The sequence below is a fragment of the Saccopteryx bilineata genome, chromosome 4 (assembly GCF_036850765.1).
Source record: "Saccopteryx bilineata isolate mSacBil1 chromosome 4, mSacBil1_pri_phased_curated, whole genome shotgun sequence".
NCBI lineage: Eukaryota > Metazoa > Chordata > Mammalia > Chiroptera > Emballonuridae > Saccopteryx > Saccopteryx bilineata.
In genome coordinates, this window is record NC_089493.1 from 45,259,217 (window position 1) to 45,285,868 (window position 26,652).

Genomic DNA, 26,652 nt, shown 5'->3' on the forward strand with positions numbered 1-26,652 from the left:
TCAATAAGATCATGTCATCATGTCAGTTCTTTGGAATAACACATTCCAAATCTGTCTGTCTCCTCCATTAAAATCCCAGTCCAGCCCGGATTTCCTCTTGGGCTATTGCACCAGCCTTCTTACCAGTATTTCAGCATCAATTCTTGCATTCTGTAATTCATTCTCCACATAGCAGCCTGGGAATCTGTTAAAAACATGAACCTCTTCACGTAGATTCCTCTGATGACCTCCCTGTAGTTTTAGAATAAAAATCAAACTTCTTACCACAGCTGACAGGGCCTGCTTCTTCAGTCTCATCTCTTGTTACTTTTTCTCTTGTTACTCATTCTAGCCATACTTGCTTTTAGTGTTCATCAAACTCACCAAGTTTGCTCCCTCCTTACGACCTTTTCACTAGCTGTTCTCTCTGCCTACTAAAGTGCTCTTCTTGCTAACATTTGCATGGCTGGCTGCAACTTACAAGCATATTTAGGCTTAAATTTCACTTTCTCAAAGAGGACACCTCTGGCAAGCCAATCTAAAGTAACCACTCAGTCTGGCATTCTATAACACATTATTATTTTAACTCTTTGATAGCACTTAGCAGTTTTTGTTCTAATGTTTTTTAACTCATTGGTCTGTATTCTCCTACCTGAATATGAATTTCGTGAGAATAGTGATTTTATCTTGTTTACCATTGTAGCCCCAGTGCCTGGCACATAGTAAGCTCTCAGTAAACATTTCTTAAGTGATTGATTTACCACTTATAACCACTTTATATAAACAGCCCACGTAACACAGTATTCTGCCTTTTATACATGAATGTTGCCTCAGGTGGGTTATCCATAAAAATTAGTACTAGTAATCTAAAACAAAGTCAATTCAATTCACAGAATATAATTTAGGCTGCATTATAGCGAAATAACCTTTGTTACCTGACTTGTATTTATGTTTTCACTAGGCACAGGATTTGATGGGGATCAGTGCCTTGGAGTTCATCTGCTAGAGATGGGGAAAAGGAAAAGACAGATTTTGCATGGGGATCCTCTTCCTCTTACAAGGAAATCTTACCTTGTATGGGTTGGATTTTCAGCTGAAGGCAAGACAAATTCATTCCTTTATATTAAAGACATTTTTCAAGAAGAAAATGGTTTCACTGTTTTTTCTAATTTCTCTATAAATTGTTTAAATCTCTTTATTTTAATATGTTGGCAAAACTAGAAACTGGAATTGTTAGGTAAGGTAACCATTGCTTTATGTACAAGGTCTCTTTTTCATGAGAATTCTGATTAGAAAGCTAACTAACTAAGAGGAAATATATTTTTATGCAAGTTAATTAAGATATCAAGGAGGAGATACAGATAAATGGTAAAGTTGTGACTGTTCCAGCAGATTCTACATAAAAATCAGGAATTTACTATTGCTATACTGTGTGCACAGTAACTACTAGCCACATGTGGCCTGAACACTTGAATTGTGGCTCCTCTGAGTTAAGATGTGCTGTAAGTGTAAAATATCAATAAAATACTCTTTGAGGCCCTGGCCGGTTAGCTCAGCGGTAGAGCGTCGGCCTAGCGTGCGGAGGACCCGGGTTCGATTCCTGGCCAGGGCACATAGGAGAAGCGCCCATTTGCTTCTCCACCCCTCCGCCGCGCCTTCCTCTCTGTCTCTCTCTTCCCCTCCCGCAGCCAAGGCTCCATTGGAGCAAAAGATGGCCCGGGCGCTGGGGATGGCTCTGTGGCCTCTGCCCCAGGCGCTAGAGTGGCTCTGGTCGCAATATGGCGACACCCAGGAGGGTCGCAACATGGCGACGCCCAGGATGGGCAGAGCATCGCCCCCTGGTGGGCAGAGCGTCGCCCCCTGGTGGGCAGAGCGTCGCCCCCTGGTGGGCGTGCCGGGTGGATCCCGGTCGGGCGCATGCGGGAGTCTGTCTGACTGTCTCTCCCTGTTTCCAGCTTCAGAAAAATGAAAAAAAAAAAAAAAAAAAATACTCTTTGAATTTTGAAGAAGTAGGAAAAGAGAATGTAAAATACTCTCATTAGTATATAGATTACATGTTAAAAGAATTATATTGGATTTAATAAAATATGTTAGAATTAACTTCCTTTTCTCATGTGGCACTAGGAAATGAAAGATGACACTGTGGCTCATGTGTTTCTGTTGGACAGTGCTGTTGTAAATTCATTCATTAGTGGCTCTGACAGATGATCCGAAGGACACTGAAGATGATTTTAAGGAGCCTATTAACTCATTTTCTTGCTTAAATATTTCTATTATTGGAAATTTGTGCTCTTCAGTTACATCATTAGAAAGTTCAGTTTTATCTTTAAAACATCAACCATTTCTGGATGTGTTTTTTGTTGGGATATTATTAGTCATTTATGCTTTAATAATGTAATCATGAAAAACTTACATTCATATAGTTTTAAGTAAGGAATTCGCTGTGCACTTCCTGAGATGGGAAACAAGGATGCTCACTTGTTTCCTAGGCAAGAATTGCTTACCTTGGAATTGGGGGACAAAACAGTAATAAACCCAAGAAAGAGAAGGAAGAAGAGTACTAAAGACAGATTCTGTACATCTTCACCTTGTATCAGGGTTTGGTATTTTTCCAAGTCTCTCTTGACCAGGGAGACTTCAGCTTTAAGTTTAATTTTTTTTACTGAAATTGGCTTTTGAAAATATTGCTATGTTCCAGCAGATGGCATAGTTTTCATGAAGCTATTCGTTTTTTCTCTTTATTTGAGTAAATTTCAGTCAGATCCTGGGCATTTTTCCACCTTTCTTCTGTTAAGTCTTACTCTATGTGGTTATTGAAATTTTGTGAGAAAACAAACTTGAATTATTTGCCATTTTGTTGTTTGTTTTTTGCTGTTTACTTTTGAATTGAAAGTTGAATCATTAGTGTATATTTTAAAAATAATATTTATTTAACAAATACGTAGCTATGTCTCCAAGTAATATGCTTTTCTTTGATGTATAGGTACCCCCTGTTTTGTGGATTCAGAAGGCATTGTTCGAATGCTTAATAGAGGGCTTGGTAATACGTGGACTCCTATATGTAATACAAGAGAACACTGCAAAGGAAAATCTGATCACTACTGGGTGGTTGGTGTCCATGAAAATCCCCAGCAACTGAGGTGGGTGATTAGAAAATGCTTTTTAAAGTGTATTTTAATTTGTCTTTTACCTTAGTTCATTCGTTTGCTTTCTATATTCATTAAATTAGCAATTTGTTTATATTGACTCTGAAGTTCCCAAACAATTGATTGACTTGATACTTATTAAACAAAATAGGAGTTAAGTTTGTTAGTGTGACTATAACATCATTTCAGCCTGATAGGGAAGTGAGTCCTGGTTAGACATGGCATTTCATCTTTTATTACAGCCTCTTATTTTTTAACTGTGATTTAGAATTGAATATATAATTTAGCTGCTTTTTGAGATTTTTAGCTTAATTATTGTAATAGAGGAGAGAGTTGATAATTTATTACAGGTGTAGAATTCTCAGTACATAGTCTTCATTCAACCTTGTGTTGAAGATATCCCTCTTTTTTTGATACCTAAAGTCTTTTTGGTCTAAGATATTGTCAATGACATAAAGGTACTTGGTGAACAAAGAGGTCTCTGCTTCCATGGATCTTTTAGTCTGGGGAGACAGATAACAGAAATAACTAAATATTAATTATTACTTGAAATAAATGCCATTAATTCATTTGAGCCAGACCCATAATAGAGAATAACAGAAGGGCATATTTTAGATTGAGTGATCACAAAAGACTCTTAACTGGAGGTATCATTTAATATGAGACTTGGAGGCCAAGGAGTCTGTTATGGAAGAATGGTGTGAAAAGCAATTCTTGCAGCATAAACCGCATGTACAAAGGCCCTGTAGTCAGAAATAACTCGATATATTTGAGAAATTGAAAGGATCTAAATGTGGCTAGCACATAAGAATCAAGGGATGATGGGTGCATAAATTCCAAGATGATTTCAGAAAGTTAGACACGTTACATTATAATCCATGATAGAGAAGTTTGGATTTTATTTGAAATGTACTGGAAAGCCATTTAAGGATTTTATCCAAGGGGATGGTGTAATCTAATTTATGCTATAAAAAGAAAAATAGGCCTGACCTGTGGTGGCGCAGTGGATAAAGCGTCGACCTGGAAATGCTGAGGTCGCCGGTTCGAAACCCTGGGCTTGCCTGGTCAAGGCATATATGGGAGTTGATGCTTCCAGCTCCTCCCCCTTTCTCTCTCTCTCTCTCTCTCTGTCTCTCCCTCTCCTCTCTAAAATGAATAAATACATAAAATTTTTAAAAAAGAAAAATAGGATCTGAAATAGATTGGAAGACTTAAGACTGGAAGTATCATAATAAGACCAGTTTTCAGTGAGGGGATTTATCCCTCCTGGGGCTGTTTGGAAATGTGGGATATTGTTCTTACCTATCAAAATGATAGGGGTTACTCTGGCATTTAGAGAGTTGGGGCCAAGGGTCTGAAACATCTCACAGTATGTAGAGTGGTCCTTTTCAACTACAGATTATCCTAAATGCTTCACTGAGAAACACTGAAGAAGATTTTGTAGTCATCCAGCTGAGCTAAAACAATGGCTGGAACCAGTGTGGGGGGCATGGAAATGAAGAGAAGCAGATACAAGATAGAAACAGTAGGATTTGCTGTTAGATTGAGGACTGGGAGGGAGAGAAAATAATAATGACACACATCTTTCTAGTTAAAAGCAACTAGATTGGTAGTTGAACCATTTATAGAAATAAGGGAGATAAAAGTGAATTCTCTCTTGGGTGTGTTCAGTTTGAAATGGAGAGTATCCAAATGGAGCTATAACAAGGTATTGGATATGTAATTCGAATTTAGAGGAGATTATAAATTGATACTAGAATATAGCAGGTATTTAAAGTCATAGAAGTAAGTTAGATGATTTAGTAAGAAGAGAAAGAAAGAGGAAAAAGACCGCAGAACCTAACCTAAGATATTCTAACATTTAGAGGTCCGGTATTAGAGTAGGGACTTTTACAAGAGAAAAAAGGATTAGCTAGGTAAGTAGGAGAAAAACTGTCTGAAGCGGGTCTTATAAGAGATGCTTTAAGTAGATACTATTTCAAGAAAGAGGCAATTGTGTGAAAGGGGAATTAAAATGGCTCTTAGGTATATGAAAAGATGATTGATGTCACTAAAAATATATAAATACAAATTAAAACTGAAAAAGATAATTTTTTTTTTTACTTATACTGGAAAAAGTCTTTAAAAAATTGTTTTTGAGAGAAAGAGAAGCATCAACTTTTTCCACTTAGTGGTGCACCCATTGATTGCTTCTCATATGTACCCTGATCAGGGCTCAAACGGGTGACTCTGAGATTAAACAGGCGACCTTGTGCTTTGGGACAACACTTTATCCACTGTGCCACCGGCCAGGGCAAAATTCTAAAAAGTTGATAATGCCCTTGGTGTTGGTGAGGCTGTGGTGAAATAATCATGTTTATATGTTGCTGAAGGAAGTGCACATTGGTTAAAATCCCTATGGGCCAGACCAGGTGGTGACTCAGTAGATAGAGTGTCGACCTGGGACATTGAGGACCCAGGCTTGAACCTGTGAGGTCGTGGGCTATATGAGAAAGCAATCAATGAACAACTAAAGTGCCAAAACTACGAGCTGATGCTTCTCATCTCTCTCTCTCTTCCTGTCTGTCTGTCCCTGTCTCACTTCCCTGCTCACTAAAATTAAAAAAAAATCCCTAAAAATGGAAGACAATTTGTTGATAACTATCAGGACTGAAATGCATATGTGGCCCTGGCCAGTTGGCTCAGTGGTAGAGCGTTGGCCGGGCGTGTCAAAGTCCTGGGTTTGATTCCCGGTCAGGGCACACAGGAGAAGCAACCATCTGCTTCTCCATCCTTCCCCCTTCTCTCTCTCTCTCTCTTCCTCTCCCACAGCCATGGCTTGATTGGTTTGAGCACATCAGCCCTGGGCGTTAAGGATGGCTATGTGGAGCCTCCACCTCAGTTGTTAAAAATAGCTTGGTTGTGAGCATTGCCCCAGATAGGCAGAGCATTGGCCCCAGATGGTGGTTGCCAGGTGGATCCCAGTAGAGTCTGTGTCTTTGTCTCCCCTCCTCTTACTTGAAAAAGAAGAAGGAAAAAAAAAAGAAATACATACGGCTTTTAACCCAATAACTATGATTTTAGAATTTGTCCTACAGATATACTAGTACTTGTTATTTACAGTATGATCCATGGACAGCATCAGCATCCCCAGAGAGAGTATTAGAAATCCTGAATCTTAGGCATTACATTAAGACCTACTGAATGAGAACCTGCATTTTAACAAGATCTTTAGGTGATTTGTGTACACATTAAAGTTTAGGAAATACTGCTGCTAGCAAATATGGGAACTGAAAAATGTAAAAGATACCCTACCTGGAAGGATTGTTAATATTAGCAAAAGACTGGAAACCTAAATTTCCATTAGAGGAGTAGAGATATATTCTGTACATTTATATACTAGAATACTCTAATTTTTTAAAAGGGTGAAGTAAATCATATATGTGATGAGTGATGTTTATCTAGAATATATAAAGGACTCTTACAGCTTAAAAAAAGACTCAATTTAAAAATAGGCAAAGATTTTAAATAGATATTCTTATATGTGTATATATATATATATATGGCAATAGCATATGAAAAGATATTCAACATTATAGTCATTAGGAAAATACAAATCAACACCAAAGAGATACCACTTCACACACATTAGAAAGGCTATAATAACCCCCCACACACACACACACAATAACGGGTGTTAGTGAGGATGCAGAGATATTCGAACCCTCCACCATCCCTGGGTAACGGTGTGATATGGAAGGTTTTGGCAGTTCCTCTAAGGATAAACAGAGTTACCATATGAGCTGTTCTTCTCCTCGGAATATACCCAAGAGAATTGAAAACACATCTATACAAAAAATTGTAATTGAATGTTCATCATAGATTTATTCATAATAGCTAAGAAGTAAAAACAATTTCAGTGTACATTAGCTGATGCATGAATAAGTTAAATGCGGTATATCCATACAAGGGAATATTTCTGGGCTATAAAGAGGAATGGAATACTGACACCTGCTACAACATGGACGAACCTTGAAAATGTTATGTTAAGTGAATGAAGCCAGACACAAAAGGCCACATATTATGATTATTTATATGAGATCTTCAGAACAGGTAAATCTATAGAGACAATAAGTAAATTAGTGATTGCCAGTGTCTTGCAGGGGAGGGGCAGTGGACAATAGGAAGTGACTGCTGATGGGTGTGAGGTTTCTCTCTAAAGTGATGAAAATATTTTGGAATTAGAGAGTAGTCATAGATGCACCACTCTGAATATACTAAAAACTGAGTTATACACTGAAATCGTATGGCTACAGTACATTCTATGTGATCTTTGATGTTCGAATTATATCTTAATAAAGCTGTTAATAAAAAGGGTGAGTTGGGTCCTGACGAGGTGGTAGCACAGTGGACAGAGTATTGTCCTGGGATGCAGAGAACCCAGGTTCAAACCCCGAGGTTGCTGGCTTAAGTGTGGACTTGAGCCCAAGGTCGCTGGCTTGAGCAATGAGCCACTGGCTCAGCTGGAGCCCCTTGGTTAAGACACATGAGAAAGCATTCAGCGAAGGTGCTGCAATGAAAGAACTGATGGTTCTTATCTCTCTCTTTCTGTCTGTCCCTATCTGCCCCTCTCTCTGTCTCTTTCGCTAAAAAAGAAAACAAAAGATAAATTGGGGTGGTGAACAGTGTACAAATGAGGTGTTGTAGAATTATGCACCTTAAACCTGTATAATTCTGTTAACCAGTGTTACCCCAATAAGTAAAATAAAATACTTCCCCCCATAAAAAGAGTAAGGATGCTATATGTAATGATGTGGAAAGATCTGTAAGATGTGGCAAGTGAAATGAATACCATTTGTGTACAAGGGAGAGAGAATAAGAGTACATAATAATATATGCTTATATATGCCAAAGAATTCCTGGAAGAGTAAAAAAGAAACCAACAATAGAATAGTAACAAAAGAAACTCAGGATAGTATAGAAAATTTCTCTATTCTTTATTACACTTTGTGCATGTAAATGTATTTCTTGTTTAAAAATTCAATAAGTTGAGTTTGTTTGTTTTTTAATGAGAGAGTTAATTCAGTAACCTGAATCAAATAAGACTAGAAGTTAAGTTCAAGACTTCTTAGTTTGGATACGTGGAAGTTACTTGTAACCCTTATAGCAGTGCTTTTAGTGACATGATAAAGTGTTAAGCTCCAGATTGGGGTGGGCTGACAGCATAGTACGTAGATAACTCTTCAATAAGAAGAGGACCAGAGATGGGGGCGGAATCTAAAGAAGGCTGTTAAGTCAGCAAAGGCATCATTTAGTTTAGATGATTCTAGACCATTTTTGCAATCTTTTAGCAATAAATTTGGTAAACAAGATGAGATTGACAATGTAAGAAAAGGAGACAATAGAAGGAATGAAATCCTAAAAAACGAAAAAGAAGTGATAGGTTTTAGACTACCTGTCTAAAATAGGAGGGTGAGGCATTTTAGCAGCAGTGAAAGGAAAGATAAACAATTGCAGATACATTTGGTAGTTGAAGGGTGACAGAAATTGCTGTCTGATGGCGTCTGTTGTGTTGGAAGGCTAAGAAGCAGTGTATTGGGTATTTTTGAAGGCCGTGGTTGGGATGTTTGAGAAAACATGGTCGTAGAAAATATGAAAACAAACTTAGTAGACAACTATAGAGGAATTGCTAGTTATTATTTCTGTGTCTTTTCAGAAGCCTCAAGTATTTCCTTAGGGACATTTTTAGTATCAAATGGAATATATTAGTTACTGCTTTTTAAAAAAAAAATTTATTGATTTCAGAGAGAGAGGAAGTGAGAGAGAAATATCAACTCGTGGTTGCTTCACTTGAGTTTTTCATTGATTGCTCCTCATATGTGCCTTGACTGGGCCAGGGGTTTCAAACCAGCAACCTCAGCATTCCAGGTTAATCCTCTGCGCCATCACAGGTCAGGGTAGTTGACTGTTTTTTAAGTTCTTAAGGTGTAGGTTGTTTTCAGGAATTTTTTGCATGTTATTTCCAGGAATCAAGTCATTTAGTAATTTGAATAAAATAATTTACATTTTGATCTTAAGAGGATAAGTTTTGAACCTATAAGGATTTTTACTATTCCATCTAATGTTCATTCAAGTAAGATGGTTTATTTCATTCATGAATGTCATTATTTTGAAGAGGTATATTTAATATTATACATATAAGTTTTATGGCAAGACTTTTTTTACTGACAGGTGCATTCCTTGTAAAGGCTCTCGGTTTCCTCCTACCCTTCCACGCCCTGCAGTAGCTATACTATCCTTTCAGCTTCCTTACTGTCAGATTGCAACAGAGAAAGGACAAATGGAGGTATGTGGAAATCTTGCATAGACACTCTGAATTTGATAATGCACTGCCTGTGACATAGCCAGTTAAAAATAGCCTGATGATCAGTGTTGAGTATTCATTACTTTATAATTAGAGAGAGGAAGCAGAGAGGAGGGGGACTGCTATGGTCACCAGACAGAGGAAGCAGAGAGGAGGGGGACTGCTATGGTCACCAGACAGAGGAAGCAGAGAGGAGGGGGACTGCTATGGTCACCAGACAGAGGAAGCAGAGAGGAGGGGGACTGCTATGGTCACCAGACAGAGGAAGCAGAGAGGAGGGGGACTGCTATGGTCACCAGACAGAGGAAGCAGAGAGGAGGGGGACTGCTATGGTCACCAGACAGAGGAAGCAGAGAGGAGGGGGACTGCTATGGTCACCAGCGCACCTGGTTGCCATCACTGCTGGCAGGGACTTTGTCTGTGAAGGAATGGGTTGTATCCTCAGTGCCTCGCTCATGTAAGGGGCTCACTGTCAGGGTTGGGCAGGTTCTAAGAGGGTGTGCCTCCATACACCTGGCTTGATTCACCCTAGTCTTAGCCCTGCATCATCAAGTCATTTGAAGTCTTACAATTACTTATTCTAAACCAGGGGTCCCCAAACTTTTTACACAGGGGGCCAGTTCACTGTCTCTCAGACCGTTGGAGGGCCGGACTATAAAAAAAAACTATGAACAAATCCCTATGCACAATGCACATATTTTAAAGTAAAAAAACAAAACGGGAACAAATACAATATTTAAAATAAAGAACAAGTAAATTTAAATCAACAAACTGACCAGTATTTCAATGGGAACTATGGGCCTGCTTTTGGCTAATGAGATGGTCAGTGTACTCCTCTCACTGACCACCAATGAAAGAGGTGCCCCTTCTGGAAGTGCAGCAGGGGACCAGATAAATGGCCACAGGGGGCCGCATGAGGCCTGCTGGCCGTTGTTGGGGACCCGTGTTCTAAACAAGAAGCAAATTGGCTTCTAAAAAACTGATTTACTGGGTTCTCTGAGCATTAACTATAATAGTTAGGAAACTGTTCAAATGCTATATTCCCCCCAGCCCCTTTTTAAGGATAGGAGATAAAGTCAAGCCATAGTATCACAGTTAGAATTTGATGTTATAGAAATGAGTATTTCAGAAAATATTTTATTCAGAAACTGGCATGTTAAGATAAATATTTAACACTTGCCTGGTATTAAGTGACAGTTGACTCGAAGCAATTTTTCCCACTTTTGCAGGAACAGTTTTGGCGTTCAGTTGTGTTTCACAACCACCTTGATTATTTAGCTCAAAATGGTTATGAATATGAAGAGAGCACTAAAAATCAAGCAATAAAAGAACAACAGGAACTTTTACTTAAAATGCTTGCAGTAAGTAAAATAAATATACTGAAAAAAATTAAAGTTAAATGCTTTTCTCCGTTTGAATCTCTTAAAGGTATTTGAATTAGGACTGAGTTCCACAGCTTGTATGGTGGTGTTTTTCTCCCTTAAAAATGTTTTTTCCAGTTCACTATGTATTTAAAATACTTAGAACATTACCTTGTATCATAGGTGGTATTAAACTGTACTGGTGCAACCTCCCTTTTTGCTTTTTGCAAACACTTTTAATGGGTCTTCCAAGCAGTTTAGATGATGCTTAATAACGTTTGAGAACCAGGAGCTCTGGTTCCTGTTCTTATCCTGTGCAACGAAGTTCCTGGGCTTCTAAACCTCCAATGATGGCAGTCTTAAGAGCTTTCAGAAGGCTTTTACATATTCCTATTTTTGTCATCCTCTTAGGTAACTGTGTACGGTACATGTTTGTGCCTGGGATACTTAAGTACTTTTACCTTTGGAGATAAATGAACTTTTTTAAACATTAGGTTCACACTTGTGTTGTCACTCTAGGTTGGTTTATGGACAGGAGTATAAAATGGTTTCTTCTCCGCTCATCGTGACTGAGGCTGTAGCCCCTTGAAGGCAGTGGCCATGCCAGGTACTAAGTGGGATCTAACACACAGCAGACCTCAGTATTTCTTGAGAGAGTAAATAGTGCAGACTTTTCATTTTGAAATTGAGGGAAGAGTGAAATCTAAGATCACAGAGCTAAGTGCAGTCTCCAGAAAGTGGTATTTGCTATGGCCACCTCTGTGCAGCACTGCCTTGAGTTTAATACTAAAGAAATTTAATTGGTTTATTATAAAGTAAGTTTTGTTCCTTTTATAAAGTGTCATTTGTGGTCTAGGAACCAGTAGCCTTTTTACTTCCTACAGCACATTTCAGGAAGCGTGTTGAATCTGCTTACCATTTAGGCATACGGGAGCTTTTCCTTTGGAACAGGGTTTCTCAGGAGGGTACCGGTAGCTTTGGGGACTGCTCTTTAGCATTCCCGGCCCCCTGGCAAATGCCTGTTCAACCTAGTTACTGTGATAATCTTTTACAGCAGGTCCTAGAATAACATCATTTCATTCGATGTCAGTAAGGTATAATTGGGGGGAGGGGAATCCCAAACTCCTAGCAGAGGCCACTGTGTGGAGTTCGCATGTTCTCCTCATGTCTGCATGGGTATTCCCCAGGTATTCCAGTCTCCTCCCACATCCCAAAGATGTGCATGTGCGGTGAATTGTGTGTCTACACTGTCCCAGGGTGAGTGGGTGTGGGTGAGTGCATCCTGCAATGGAAGGCCATTCTTTCAAGAGTGGGTTCCCTCCTTGTGCCCTGAGCTACCAGGATGCGTTCTGGCCACCCATCATTCTGAATTAGAATAGTGGGTTGGAAAATAATTATCTCACACATTTATTTCAGTTTAATTTAGGTTTTGGGTATTTATTCAGAAGTTTGGTAATGTTTTTGTGACTGGAAATATGTGGTAGAAACATTTTTTTACTTTTGAGAAAGAACGATAGCAATGGGAGAGAGATGAGAAGCATCAACTCATAGTTGTGTCACTTTTAGTTGTTCATTGACTGCTTCTTACATGTGCCTTGAATTGGGGTCTCAAGCCAAGCCATGACCCCACACTCAAGCCAGTGACCCTGCGTTCAAGCTGGATTAGCCTGTGCTCAAGCCGGAGACCTTGGTGTTTCAAACCCTGGGTCGTCAGCGTCCCAGGTCGATGCTTTATCTACAGTGCCATCACCAGTCATGTGGAACTTACTCTTATTTATATCAATTAGCCTATGGTAAAATTGGTTTAAAGTCAGTTTCCAGGAACCCATCATCATGTTAAATGAGGACTTATTGTACTCCCTTTTATTTCTAAATGCCCCTGAGCAGAGTATCACCCTCATTGAGAAGTACTGCTTATAGATAATTGATACTAGAAGACTTGAGAAGAACATGTAGATGAATATCAAGTTTATGTGGATGAATCTGAAATAGGATGTCTAAGTAACAAAATAATCCGTCTACCCTCTGAACTATGAGACCCTTAGTAGTCTTTGAAGTACTAATTTTTTTCACATTGTACTTGAGTTGCCTCACTTTGAGTTATCAAAATTCCTTCCAAAATAAGACTAGACATTGTTTTCTTAGAGATGTTAAATGAATGCCCTTTGTTTCTTATTGTGAGTATAAAAAAAACAAGAAAAAGGAAGTTGTTTGCTAATGTGGAAGTTGTAAAACTGTTTCTGGTAATTGGAAATCATAGACAATCACACTTTAAAACTATGGGAGCCCTGGCCAGGTAGCTCAGTTGGTTAGGCTTAGAGCATTGTTCCAGTACTACAGGGCTGCTGGTTTGATCCCTGGTCAGGACACATACAGTGGAACGACAGATAAGTGCTTCTCCTTCTCTCTCCTTCTGTGCATCTTAGAATCAGTGAGATACAGTATCTAGAAAGCTCTTTTCTTAGCTTTACTAGTAGTTTCATATTTTTATTTTTAATAAGTTTAACTTAACATGATTTGATTGTTATTATTATTGATTTTTGGTTTTGTTTTATTTCCCTTTGGGCTAGCTTTCCTGTAAAATGGAGCGGGAATTTCGTTGTGTGGAACTTGCTGAGCTGATGACTCAAAATGCTGTGAATTTAGCCATTAAATATGCTTCTCGTTCGCGGCGATTAATATTGGCCCAAAGGCTTAGTGAACTGGCTGTCGAGAAGGCAGCAGAATTGGCAGCCAGCCAAGCAGAAGAGGAAGAAGAAGAAAATTTCAGAAAAAAACTGAATGCTGGGTAAGAAATATTCAGTTGTTTGAGTTTTTCTTTACCATATTGAATATTAGTTTGGTCTTTGCATACAGTTCTTTATTAAATAATATTACTGTCTTTTAGTTACAGTAATAGTCCTACAGAGTGGAGCCAGCTGAGGCTCAGAAATCAAGTTGAAGAAGCAGCAGAAGATGCTGGAGAAGCTGGTGATACAGAAGAAAAATTAGAACTACCCAAGCATGGTAAGATATAGCTTTAAGGCAATTTAAAGACAAGAAATGTCATGTGTAGGGCTTTCCCTAATTTACTTAGCAAGGAAAATTAAGTACAGTAGTCCTGCCTTATCCATGGTTTTGCTTTTTGCGGTTTCAGTTACCTACAGTCAACTGCAAGTCTCAAATATTAAGGAAAATTCCAAAAATATAGGGTTCGTAAGTTTTAAATTGTATCATTCTGAGTAGCATGATGAAATCTTGCACTGTCTGATCCATACCACCCAGGATGTGAATTATCTCTTTGTCAACAGTATTTATACTGTATATACTACCCACCCATTAGTCACTTAGTCACTCATATCAGATTCACTGGTGTTGAAGTGCTTGTGTTCAGGTTAACTCTCATTTTACTTAATAATTTCCCCAAAGCACAAGAATAGATGCTGGCAATTTGGATATGCTAAAGAGAAGCTATAATGTTCTTCCTTTGAGTGAAAAGGTCAAAGTTCTCAACTTTATAAGGAAAGAAAAGATCATATGCAGAAGTTGCTATGATCTACGGTAAGAACAAATTTTCTGTCTGTGAAATTGTGATGAAGGCAAAAGAAATTCGTGCTGGTTTTGCTCTTGCACCTCAAACTGCACGTCATCGTCACAGTGTGTGGTAAGTGCTTACTTAAGATGTGGACGGAAGACACGAACAGAAAACATATCTGGTTGATGGCAGTGTTTTGCACCAGAAAACATAGAACCTTTAGAATACTTCAGCAAGGATCCCTGGGAATGAGTGACCACATTCACATAACAGTGTATTATTATAATTGTTCTATATTGTTGTTAGTTACTGTTGCTCATCTCTTACTGTGCCTAATTTATAAATTAAACTATCGTAAGTATGTACAGAGTGGGAGAAAGGTAGGTTTACAGATGTGAGTACATGAAATAGAGTTTATTCTTGTATTATTTATTAATTATTATATTATTTTCCATATGAACAACTATATCAGGCATCTACAAGGGGTCTTGGAACGTATCCCTCATGGATAAGGAGGGAGTGCTGTACTCATACTTTTTCAAGACATCTGTTGATTGTAGAGGATGACTTTATTTTCCCATTTACATTGTATTATCTTATTTTATAGGACAGAACCCATTTTCCAAAAGTTCAAATTTCTCTGATGTGCCATCTGTTAAGTCAGGTAAAAAATATTTGTAATTTTGTGATACCAAGAGAATTTTGCAAGTGATCTTTAAAGCAATACATCTGCTCAAATACTTTCCCCTTTAGGGCCTGTTTTTGTGTGTGTTTGGGTATTTTGTTATCAGAGATGTTTGTGAAACTGGGGTCATTTAACAAATACTTACTAAGCACCTGTTGTGTGTCAGGTATTGACTAGATGAGTGATAACAAGTCAAACAGACATGAGTTGTTGATCCCTGTATAAAGCTTGTAGTATTGGTTGGCTTTAAAAACTATGTACATGTATTACTTTGACTTAAAAAATTATCTTTAAAAATGTGTACAGCCCTGGCTGGGTAACTCAGTTGGTTTGAACATTGTCCCAGTGCACCAGGGTGGCAGGTTTGATCCCCAGTCAGCACATACAAGACTCAGCCAGTGAATGCATGAATAAGTGGAACAACAAATTGATGTTTCATGAGTCTTACTTTCTCCCTCTCTCCTTCTCTTCCACTCCCTTCCTCCTTTCTCCCTTCTCTCTTTCTAAAATCAATTAATAAAAAATATTTTAATGTTTGCAAAGTATTAAAAAAGCATAACAGGTGCCTGTAATTTATTTGTGGTGGGAGGTGGGTTGAGACTGTAAGAAAGGCCTCATGAAGTATTTAAAGCAGATAACCAAAATGAAAAGAACAAGGTAGGCAAAGGTGGGTTGGGGCAGAAGCAGAGACAAAACCTGTGGGCTCACAGAGCATGTGTGAAAGCTGTTAAGAATGGTGTGAAGAGCACAGAGAGCAAAGAAAAAGTGGTGCTGAATGGTTTTGGAGCAGTGGACAGGAACCAAATTATGTATATTCCCAGAGTCCATAGAAAGGATTTTGACTTATATTCTAAGATTGCTGGGAGGTTGTAGGTGTTAAACAGGGGCATAGCATGCCACAGTGCAGAGGAGGAATGCATATAAAGAGACTACCAAGGCAGTCCAAGTAAGATTAAGCGGTAGCTGGGGCTAGGATCATGGTGATGGTAGGAAGAATGGGAAGAATTGAAGAGGTAGATCAGGAAATGATGTAGAGAGTTGGAAGTTGAGGTGTGAAGAATGACTGTTTCTTGGCTTCAGTACTTGAATGAATGATGATGCCATTTACTGAGTCAGGAAACACTAGGAAAATGCAAGTTTAGATAGGAAGATAGTGCATTACTCTTGGATATTTGGGTCAGGAGCTCAGGAAAGCAGTGTCTGTGGAATGGAGATGTAAAGTGAAAATCATCTGGTAAGTATAACTACACCATGGGTATGGGTAAGGGAGCATTGGGGGAGGATGTAAAGTGACAAGAAAAATGAATGTAGGCCTAGGGAATCCCCCACATTTAAATTGGGATAGAAGTAGAGGAGGAAGAGGAACCATTGAAAGAGATTAAGACTAGAGAGGAAAGAAGTAAGCTAGGGTAATGCAATATCTGAGAAGTCAAGGAAGGAGACAGTATCAAGAAGAAAGGAACACTCAGCTATGTGGAATGCTGTTGAGAGGGCCAATAAGACAATGACTGAAATGTATCCACCATATTTGACTACAAATAGTTTCATTGAGTTCTTAGCAACAGCAGATTCTGTAGGGTAGTAGTTGGAAGCCATATTATATTGGATGTTGGAATATATGAGCAGTAAGGAAATGAAAACAGCCATGTAGATAGATAGCTCTTGAGAAATTTGGCTGTATGTAGGGAGTGAGAGAAAATGGTGGCTAGAGGGATGTAGGTAGAGAAGGCTTGTTTTTTGTTTAAGTTGGAAAACCTAAGTATAGCCATTGGCCCTGGCCAGTTGGCTCAGCGGTAGAGCGTCAGCCCGGTGTATGAAAGTCCTGGGTTCAATTCCTGGCCAGGGCACACAGGAGAAGTGCCCATCTGCTTTTCCACCCTTCCCTGTCTCCTTTCTCTCTTTTTCTCCCCCTCCTGCAGCCAAGGCTCTATTGGAGCAAAGTTGGTCCAGGTGCTAGAATGGCTCTGGTTGCAATGGAGCAACGCCCCAGATGGGCAGAGCATCGCCCCCTGGTGGGCATGCTGGGTGGATCTCAGTAGGGCGCATGCAGGAGTCTGTCTGACTGACTCCCCGCTTCTAACTTCGGGGGAAAAAAAAGATGGTATAGCCATTGGTAGTACAAGTTCCTTCCTTCCATCTCTCCTTCCTTCCTCCCTCTCCATCCATCTTTCCTCCCTTCTTTCCCTTTCCCTTTTTCTTTCCCTTTCCCTTTCCCTCTTTCCTTTTTTTTTTTTTTTTGAATTTTTGTAAGAGTTTATTTGAGCACTGAGGACAGTGGTGGGGAGCAAGATCTCAAATTCCCCAGGACAAGTTTCTTGACAAAGTAGGAGGGGATGAGATTGAGAGCACAAGGAGAAGAATCACTAACCTTAGCTAAATAAACTAAGACCCCATTCTTCCATGGTTCTGGGAGACAAGGCTAGAACTATATGTATTGAGGAAGTATATTTTATAGTGGCAAGTTGCAATAGTTTCATCTAAAAGCTTTTATTTTGTCTTGGAAATAGGAAGGAGGTCGTATACAGTTATTAATTGTTTTAAAGTTACAGAGTACATTTATTTTTATATAGTATAGATTAAAATATTTCATGTTTTATTACAGAAGTCTGACGTCTTCTGTATTTATTTTACCATTATTAAGTGAGGGTTTCTTTCTTATGCAAGGTGCAGTTACCTCTAGCAACCAAGGACGAGCAAACCCCTTCAAGGTAAGCTCTTTCCAGTAATACAGTATTGTCTATTTAAATGCATTTCCATACAGAGAAATATTTTCAAAGCACCTGCTTGATGACCCTCCCCAGACTGGAGGCATTGAAGACTGCAGAAGATCTTTGTGAAAACAAAGACAAAAGCAGCACAGGCTCACATTTGGGCTATAGGTTACATTTTCTACTTATCCTCTAAGTACCTAGGGTTCTGAAAGATACTCCCTGTTTTTCTTGAGGATGTGGTTATTTGGGAATTTGTGGATCAGTCTTAATTTGGATTGTACCAAATGTACTCCATTCCAAAAATGAGACCGCAATATAACCTTAGCAGAAATTTTAAGGAAAAATAAATGTATTGGGATTCTTTTTCTTCTTTAAACATAAAATGCTAATACATACAAGTTTGCTCTTTAGGTATCGGCCAATTCCAAAGAGCCAGCCATTTCAGTGAATTCAGCACGTTCTGTCAATATTTTAGACAATATGAACAAATCATACAAGAAATCTGCACTTAATCGAACTACAAATGATGAAAAGTCTCCAGTAATAAAGCCTCTAGTTCTAAAGCCAAAGTCTAAGCAGGTACTGTTACAACTACCCACATCTGCAGTAAGCATCACGAGATCTGTTTGTCTTACTTTAGTTTTGTCTGCTGTTTTGGGTGTGGGACAGGAGACTGCAGTGTTTATAATTGTCTAGGGAGGGCATAGTTCTCCGTTCTGGTTTTGCTCAGAATCACTTTTTAAATATAATATATACATACCCATGCCCTGGGGACTCAGGCATCTATTTGGTTTTTGTTTTTTTATTTGTTTGTTTTAACATCTCAGGTGGTTCTGATGCGTATCTCTATTTAATGACAACTGGTATATTACCTGGCTCCTAGTCTTTCCTTGTTTTGTGTTCTCATTTTGCCTCATCCTATGTATGTCATCAATAAAGTGGATCTGTTGAGTATCCTTTCCATTTCATACAATTTTCTTCATTTAGAAAACTTAGAATTTGAAATATAGTTTTTTGGGGTTTTGTTTGTATGCATGCTTATTTTCAACTGAGAACTTCAGGACATGTTGGTGTAAGAATTCTAAATAATTACAAATATTTTTCTGCATTCCAAAACCTGTTTGTAGCATATGAAACCGTACTAAATTTTGTTGCAGTGCTCATTATGTTTGCTTTTACAGGTCTCGGCAGCAGCCTATTTCCAGAAAAGAACTTCCCAAGCTGATAAGACGGAGGAAGCAAAAGAAGAAAATCCTAAAAATTTATCATCTGAAACCCCAGCTATTTGTCCTCAAGACACTGAACACCAAAGGTCAGTACATGGAGAAGTTGAGTATTCTCTGCGTGCAGTCTCTCGATAAAAGGCACACAGAAGCAGCAGTACAGTTCTGCAGCTCTGCTAGTCATTATTATAAATCACACGCTGATAACTTCTTAATACTTAGAATGTTAAGGAAGTTACAAGTACCGATTGATGTCTATTTACATATCAAAGTATGCTTTGTAGATTGGATGTGTTTTAAATTGTAGAAACATTTTATTAGGATACTCTATTTTATAATTCTTTGTTGTTGTTTTTCTTCCTTTTTACTGAATTTATACAAGGGACACTGGCTAACAAAATTAAACGGATTCAGGAGCACAGTTCATCGTCTATACGCTGCATTGTGTGTCATCCCCCAAGTCAGGTCTCCATCCATAACCATTTGTCCTCCCAAATTGCTTCTTTTTTAGTAGATAAAGTACGTATGTAGTTACATGGGAGAAACATAATCAAGACAGGTGTGATGAAGAGTAAATCTCTTATCTGCCCTGTTCCTCTCTCCACAAGTAGGCACTGTAACAAGTTTTTTATGTAGCCTTCCAGACTTGATGCACGCACAAATACTTGCGTTGATCTATTTATTTTTAGTTTTACAGAAATTGTGGCATACATGTTGTTCTATATCTTGCTTTTTTTCATTTAGTAGTTTTTGTAGGTCATCTCAGATTACTACACAGAGTTTCTTTCATCTTTTTATACACATTGAATGGATATATTATAATTTAGTTCTCTTTTGGTAGAGAAAGGTATTTTGCTAATATATATAGTACTGCAGTGACTAACTTTATATGTATATAAATGTCATTTCTCACAGAGATATATAGCTCTGTATTTCTGTATGGTGTAAATTAATGAGCACTGTAATTCTGACAGATTTTGCAAGGTGGTTCTGCATTGATGTTATCATTTTATACACCCTAGCAATAGGAGAATTCCTGTTTGTCCACAGTTGCAGTATGTTACTGAATTTCTTGATTTCTGTTATGCTAGATTTATTTAAAGTACATGAAAAATGAAAAAGCCATCACTTTATTTTTACTATTGTATATCATTTAATCAGTATTTTATACTAACCAGTTTAATTTGAGGGGGTAGTAGCTATATTTTTACTTGAAATTTTTTTAAATTAATTTTGGAGAGAAAGAGGGCAAGGGGGAGAGAAAGAGACAAATATTGATTTGTTCTACTAATTTTTTAAAATATTTTTTTATTGATTATTTTCAGAGAGAGAGAAATAGATTGATGTTTCTGTATGTGCCGTGACTGGAGATTGAACCAGCAGCTTTTACATATCTGGACTATGCTCTACCAACTGAGCTACTCGCCAGGACATTGTTGGTCCACTTATTTATGCATATATTGGTTGATTCTTGTATGTACCCTGACCAGGGATCAAATCTGCAACTTTGTCATGTAGGAACTACATTCTAACCAACTGAGCTACTGGGCCAGGACCCCTATATGTGGTTTTTTATTTATCCTATTTTATTTTGAATTTAATTCAGATACTAAACAGTGAAAATTTTAAGAAGATTCAGGTTTTTATACTATGAACTGGACGTACAGAAAAAAAATGCTCAGTAAATAGTAAATGTTTGCATTGAATCCTCACTTGTGACCTAAAGACAATTGTGTGAGAAGTGAAATCTAATAAAGTCCTAGCTGGATAGCGTGGTTGGTTGAAGCATTGTTCCAAAACACAGAGGTTGCCTGTTGAATCCCTGGTTAGGGCACATACAGGAACAGATCTATGTCCCCACCCCTTTTCTCTCTGCCAAAATCAGTAAATAAAATTTTTTTAAAAAATCTAATAAAATTGCCTGACCTGTGGTGGCACAGTGGATAGAGCATCAACCTGGAGCGCTGGGGTTTCTGGTTCGAAGCCCTTGCCTGATCAGGGCACATACAACAAGCAATCAATCAGTGACCAACTAAAGTGAGCAACTATGAGTTGATACTTCTCGCTCCCTATTTCTCTCTCTCCTCTTTCTGTTAAATCAATAAAAATCTTTTTTAAAAAATCTAATAAGATTGACAAGTATGCTGTGTCCATGTTTTATATAATGATGATACAAGAAAGGACCCACACACCCAGGCCAGCTCTAAGAGCCAGGGTAAGAGGATGGCTCAGATGGTTGGGAGAAGTCCTGCAGATTTCAAATAGCTTGTTTGGGAAATAGAGAAAGAGCCTACCAAGGATACATGGAAGAATTTTACTGGGCTCGAGGAGCTAAGTGAGATTGGAGACGTTGAGCAAGAGTTGAAAGTACAGAATTCATGGTTGCTTCACTTGGAAAATACAGGTGTATAATCCCTTTGAATTGAGCTTACAAAAAACTTTTCAGTTCATTATTTCTGCAGACTCCAGAAAGTTTTAAGTAATGTGTAATATGAGCATTAACAAGTATAATTAATTGTATCTCTTCCTTTTTATAGGTATGCAAAGAATAATGGTTAATTACTAACCTGAAAAATCATAAAGCACTTTAAATTATATCTCAAGTCTGTGTAACATTTTTTCACATGCTTGTGCCATTTTAGGCCAAAGACTGGGTTCCAGATGTGGCTAGAAGAAAACAGAAGTAATATTTTGTCTGACAACCCTGACTTTTCAGATGAAGCAGACATAATAAAAGAAGGAATGCTGCGATTTAGAGTATTGTCCACTGAAGAAAGGAAGGTAAGGATAATGATGCTGAGATTGAGATCTTAGTGATTTCACAAGTCCTAAAAATTCTGATAGAAAATACCTTTTTCTGTTTTGAAAACTGAATACATTTTGATAAACTTTGGGTGGAGAAGAAATTAAATAACTGAAATGCCAGTTATTTAATGGAACATACAGCTATGTAGTAGTTATTACCGAGTGCTAATGGTTAATTTGGGGGCAGGTATATTGTTTACCTCCGATTAAGTTCCTATGTACTATAAGGAATACTGACCTGACCAAGTGGTGGTGCAGTGGATAGAGTGTTGACCTAGGATGCTGAGGATCCAGGTTCAAAACCCCGAGGCTGCAAGTTTGAGTATGGGCTCATTGGGCTGGAGCATAGGGTTGCTGGCTTGAGCCCAAAGGTCACTAGCTTGAAGCCCGAGGTCGCTGGCTTGAGCAAGGGATCACTGGCAAGGCTGGACACCCCCACCCCCTAACCCTGGTCAAGGCACATATGAGAAAGCAATCAATGAACAACTAAAGTGCCACAACTATGAGTTGATTCTTCTCATCTCTCTCCCTTCCTCTCTTTGTCTCTCTCTTGCTCCCTAAAAAATAAATAAACTAAAAAAGAGCATTAGTTATAAATTAACAGCAAATAAAATTAAGTAAAAATGAACTTAATTCACATTTTTAGATGGGAACTTTATAGGGTCTTGTAAGCAGAATTTTTAAAAATGCTATTATACTGAATTCTGAGAATACAGTACTGCCTGGGGGGGCGGTGTTCTCTTCCAGCCTTTCACATGGAAATTAGAACAGGTGCTGGTACCTGTTGCTCCGTATATAAATTTCTTCCATGTGAAGGAAGGCTAGGTAGGAGCAGCTTTCTTTGCAATGGGAAGGAACGTGTGTGGGTGTATCAATTAAATCCTAGGGCTTCACTTTCCCAGGGATGGCAGTGTGCAACGTGGGCACCTAGCAACAGATTCTTGCCCTGATAAACTCGGTTTATGAGTAAAGGTATTGCAAAATGAGGAAGCTAGAAACTGGTCTAACCACGTCTAGCCTCATTTAGAGTCCTGCCAGCAACTTTGTGTTTCACAGTTTTTATAATATTTATAAAGGGATAAAAATTCTAAAGAATTTGGAGAAATGGCATCTGAATGAATCAGACTTTATGTAGGAAAAGAGGAAGCAACTTGGCAAAGTTGTGATTGTTTTTGAATACTTAGAATTGTAATATATATATTAATATTTTTAAGATAAACCTTAAACATTTACTTATAGTCAATTCATATCAGAAATTCTATAGCTCAAAGGGTCCCTGTTCTATGATAAATAAATGGGGAAGAATATAAAGGAGAAGAAAGTATTATAAATTAAAACAGATTTAAGAGACAGATGAAACAAGTGGAGCTTGTTAGGTTCTTACTTAGTGAATAGAGGCCCGTCCTAAAAGAGTGTATACTGTATATAAGACCCCTGAAATGGTCGCGTCACAGGGGTGAAGACCAGAGTGCTGGTTGCCAGGAGCTAGGGCCTGGGTGAGGAGTAGGGGCTACCTGATGGACCCTTGTGGAGATGGATCTGTTCTGTATCTTGAATGTGGTTGGTAAGTACATGAACCTGCAATAGAATTAAACACACAGACATACATGGTTAGAAGTAAAAAGGAATTGTCGATGTTAATATCTTGGTAGTGATACAGCAATACAGTTTTGCAAATTCTACTGTAAGGGTAAAGGGTACATGGGATCTTATCGTTTCCTACAACTGCACGTGAATCTACAATCTCAGAATGAGAAGTTTCATTTTAAAACGCATTTTGCACTTAATATGGTTAAATACAAGCAGAGTTTAGATTGAAATATGAGAGGTTTAATGTAAATGTTTTTTTTTAATAATATTTTTTTATTAAATTTAATGCAGTGACATTGATAAATCAGGGTACATATGTTGAGAGAAAATATCTCTAGATTATTTTGACATTTGAATGTGCTGTATACCCCTCCCGCAAAGTTAAATTGTCTTCTGTCACCTTCTATCTGGTTTTCTTTGTGCCCCTCCCCTCCCCTAACCCCTCTCTCCTTCTTCATCCCCTCCCCCCTCCCCCAACCCCCCCCCCCCCCGCCCCTGTTGCCATCACATTCTTGTTCATGTCTCTGAGTCTCATTTTTATGTCCCTTCTATGTATGGATTCATCTCAGTTTTTTTTCTGATTTACTTATTTCACTCCGTATAATGTTATCAAGGTCCATCCATGTTATTGTAAATGATCCGATGTCATCATTTCTTATGGCTGAGTAGTATTCCATAGTATATATGTACCAAAGTTTTTTAATCCACTCGTCCTCTGACGGACACTTGGGCTGTTTCCAGATCTTCGCTATTGTGAACAATGCTGCCACAAACATGCGGGTGCATTTCTCCTTTTCGAGCCGTTCTATGGTGTCCTTGGGGTATATTCCTAAAAGTGGGATAGCTGGGTCAAAAGGCGGTTCGATTTTCAGTTTTTTGAGGAATCTCCATACTGTTTTCCACAGTGGCTGCACCAGTCTGCATTCCCACCAGCAGTGCAGGAGGGTTCCCTTTTCTCCACATCCTCGCCAGCACTTATTCTGTGTTGTTTTGTTGATAAGCGCCATTCTGACTGGTGTAAGGTGATATCTCATTGTGGTTTTAATTTGCATTTCTCTAATGATTAGTGATGTTGAGCATTTTTTCATATGCTTATTGGCCATCTGTATGTCCTCTTTGGAGAAGTGTCTATTCATCTCTTTTGCCCATTTTTGGATTGGGTTGTTTGTCTTCCTGGTGTTGAGTTTTACAAGTTCTTTATAAATTTTGGTTATTAACCCCTTATCAGACGTATTGTCAAATATGTTCTCCCATTGTGTAGTTTGTCTTTTTATTCTGTTCTTGTTGTCTTTAGCTGTGCAAAAGCTTTTTAGTTTGATATAGTCCCATTTGTTTATCCTGTCTTTTATTTCACTTCCCCGTGGAGATAAATCAGCAAATATATTGCTCCGAGAGATGTCGGAGAGCTTACTGCCTATGTTTTCTTCTAAGATGCTTATGGTTTCACGGCCTACATTCAAGTCTTTTATCCATTTTGAGTTTATTTTTGTGAGTGGTGTAAGCTGGTGATCTAGTTTCATTTTTTTGCAGGTAGCTGTCCAATTTTCCCAACACCATTTGTTAAAGAGGCTGTCTTTACTCCATTGTATTTCCTTACCTCTTTTGTCAAATATCAGTTGTCCATAGAACTGTGGGTTTATTTCTGGGTTCTCTGTTCTATTCCATTGATCTATATGCCTGTTCTTATGCCAGTACCAGGCTGTTTTGAGTACAATGGCCTTGTAGTATAACTTGATATCAGGAAGTGTGATACCTCCCACTTTATTCTTCTTTTTTAAGATTGCTGAGGCTATTCGTGTCCTTTTTTGGTTCCATATAAATTTTTGGAATATGTGTTCTATATCTTTGAAGTATGTCATTGGTATTTTAATTGGTATTGCATTGAATTTATAAATTGCTTTGGGTAATATAGACATTTTAATGATGTTTATTCTTCCTAACCATGAGCACGGTATATGCTTCCACTTGTTAGTATCTTCCTTGATTTCTTTTATCAATGTTTTGTAATTTTCCGAGTACAAGTCTTTAGTCTCCTTGGTTAAGTTTACTCCTAGGTACTTTATTTTTTTGGTTGTAATTGTGAAGGGGATTGTTTCCTTAATTTCTCTTTCTGACTGTTCATTGTTGGTGTATAAAAATGCTTCTGATTTCTGAGTATTGATTTTATATCCTGCCACTTTGCTGAATTTATTTATCAGGTCCAGTAGTTTTTTGACTGAGACTTTAGGGTTTTCTATATACAATATCATATCATCTGCAAATAATGATAGTTTTACTTCTTTTCCAACTTGAATGCCTTTTATTTCTTCTTCTTGTCTGATTGCTGTGGCTAGGACTTCCAGGACTATGTTAAATAAGAGTGGTGAAAGGGGGCACCCCTGCCTTGTTCCTGATCTTAAGGGTATTGCTTTTAATTTTTGCCCATTGAGTATGATGTTGGCTGTGGGTTTCTCATAGATGGCTTTTATCATGTTGAGGTATGTTCCCTGTATTCCCACTTTGCTGAGAGTTTTGATCATGAATGGGTGCTGGATTTTATCAAATGCTTTTTCTGCATCTATTGAAATTATCATATGGTTTTTCTCCTTCTTTTTGTTTATGTGATGAATCACATTGATTGATTTACGAATATTGTACCAGCCTTGCCTCCCCAGAATAAATCCCACTTGATCATGGTGTATGATTTTTTCCATATATTGTTGGATCCGGTTTGCTAATATTTTGTTGAGGATTTTAGCATCTATATTCATCAGAGATATTGGCCTATAATTTTCTTTCTTTGTGTTGTCTTTGCCTGGTTTTAGAATCAGAATTATGCTCGCCTCATAAAAGGAGTTTGGAAGTCTTCCTTCCTCTTGAATTTTTTGAAATAGTTTGAGAAGGATAGGAGTTAGTTCTTCTTTGAATATTTGGTAGAATTCCGTTGTGAAGCCATCGGGCCCCGGACTTTTCTTTGTTGGGAGTTTTTTGATAACTGTTTCGATCTCCTTTGGTGTAATTGGTCTGTTTAAGTTTTCTGATTCTTCCAGATTGATTTTTGGAAGATTGTACGTTTCAAGGAATTTGTCCATTTCATCTAGGTTGTCTAGTTTTTTGGCATACAGTTCTTCATAGTATTTTCTTACAATATTTTGTATTTCTGTTGTGTCAGTTGTTATTTCTCCTCTCTCATTTCTAATTTTATTTATTTGAGTCCTCTCTCTCTTTTTCTTGGTGAGTCTACTTAAAGGTGCATCAATCTTGTTTACCTTTTCAAAGAACCAGCTCCTAGTTTCATTGATCCTCTGTATTGTTT

The 26,652-nt window shown here is 38.1% G+C and overlaps 1 protein-coding gene across 1 annotated transcript in view; it reads left to right on the plus strand.

Moving 5' to 3' along the window:
* The window catches only part of WDHD1 (WD repeat and HMG-box DNA binding protein 1), a 68,715-nt gene that overhangs the window by 38,243 nt on the left and 3,820 nt on the right, over positions 1-26,652 (plus strand). Inside the window, exons 16-26 of the mRNA XM_066277873.1 lie at positions 941-1,078; positions 2,963-3,119; positions 9,336-9,450; positions 10,698-10,829; positions 13,400-13,617; positions 13,717-13,835; positions 14,951-15,007; positions 17,693-17,736; positions 18,151-18,318; positions 18,921-19,051; positions 21,605-21,743. Of these exons, the coding sequence (XP_066133970.1) occupies positions 941-1,078; positions 2,963-3,119; positions 9,336-9,450; positions 10,698-10,829; positions 13,400-13,617; positions 13,717-13,835; positions 14,951-15,007; positions 17,693-17,736; positions 18,151-18,318; positions 18,921-19,051; positions 21,605-21,743 (1,418 nt within the window). The remainder of the gene's footprint in view (positions 1-940; positions 1,079-2,962; positions 3,120-9,335; positions 9,451-10,697; positions 10,830-13,399; positions 13,618-13,716; positions 13,836-14,950; positions 15,008-17,692; positions 17,737-18,150; positions 18,319-18,920; positions 19,052-21,604; positions 21,744-26,652) is intronic.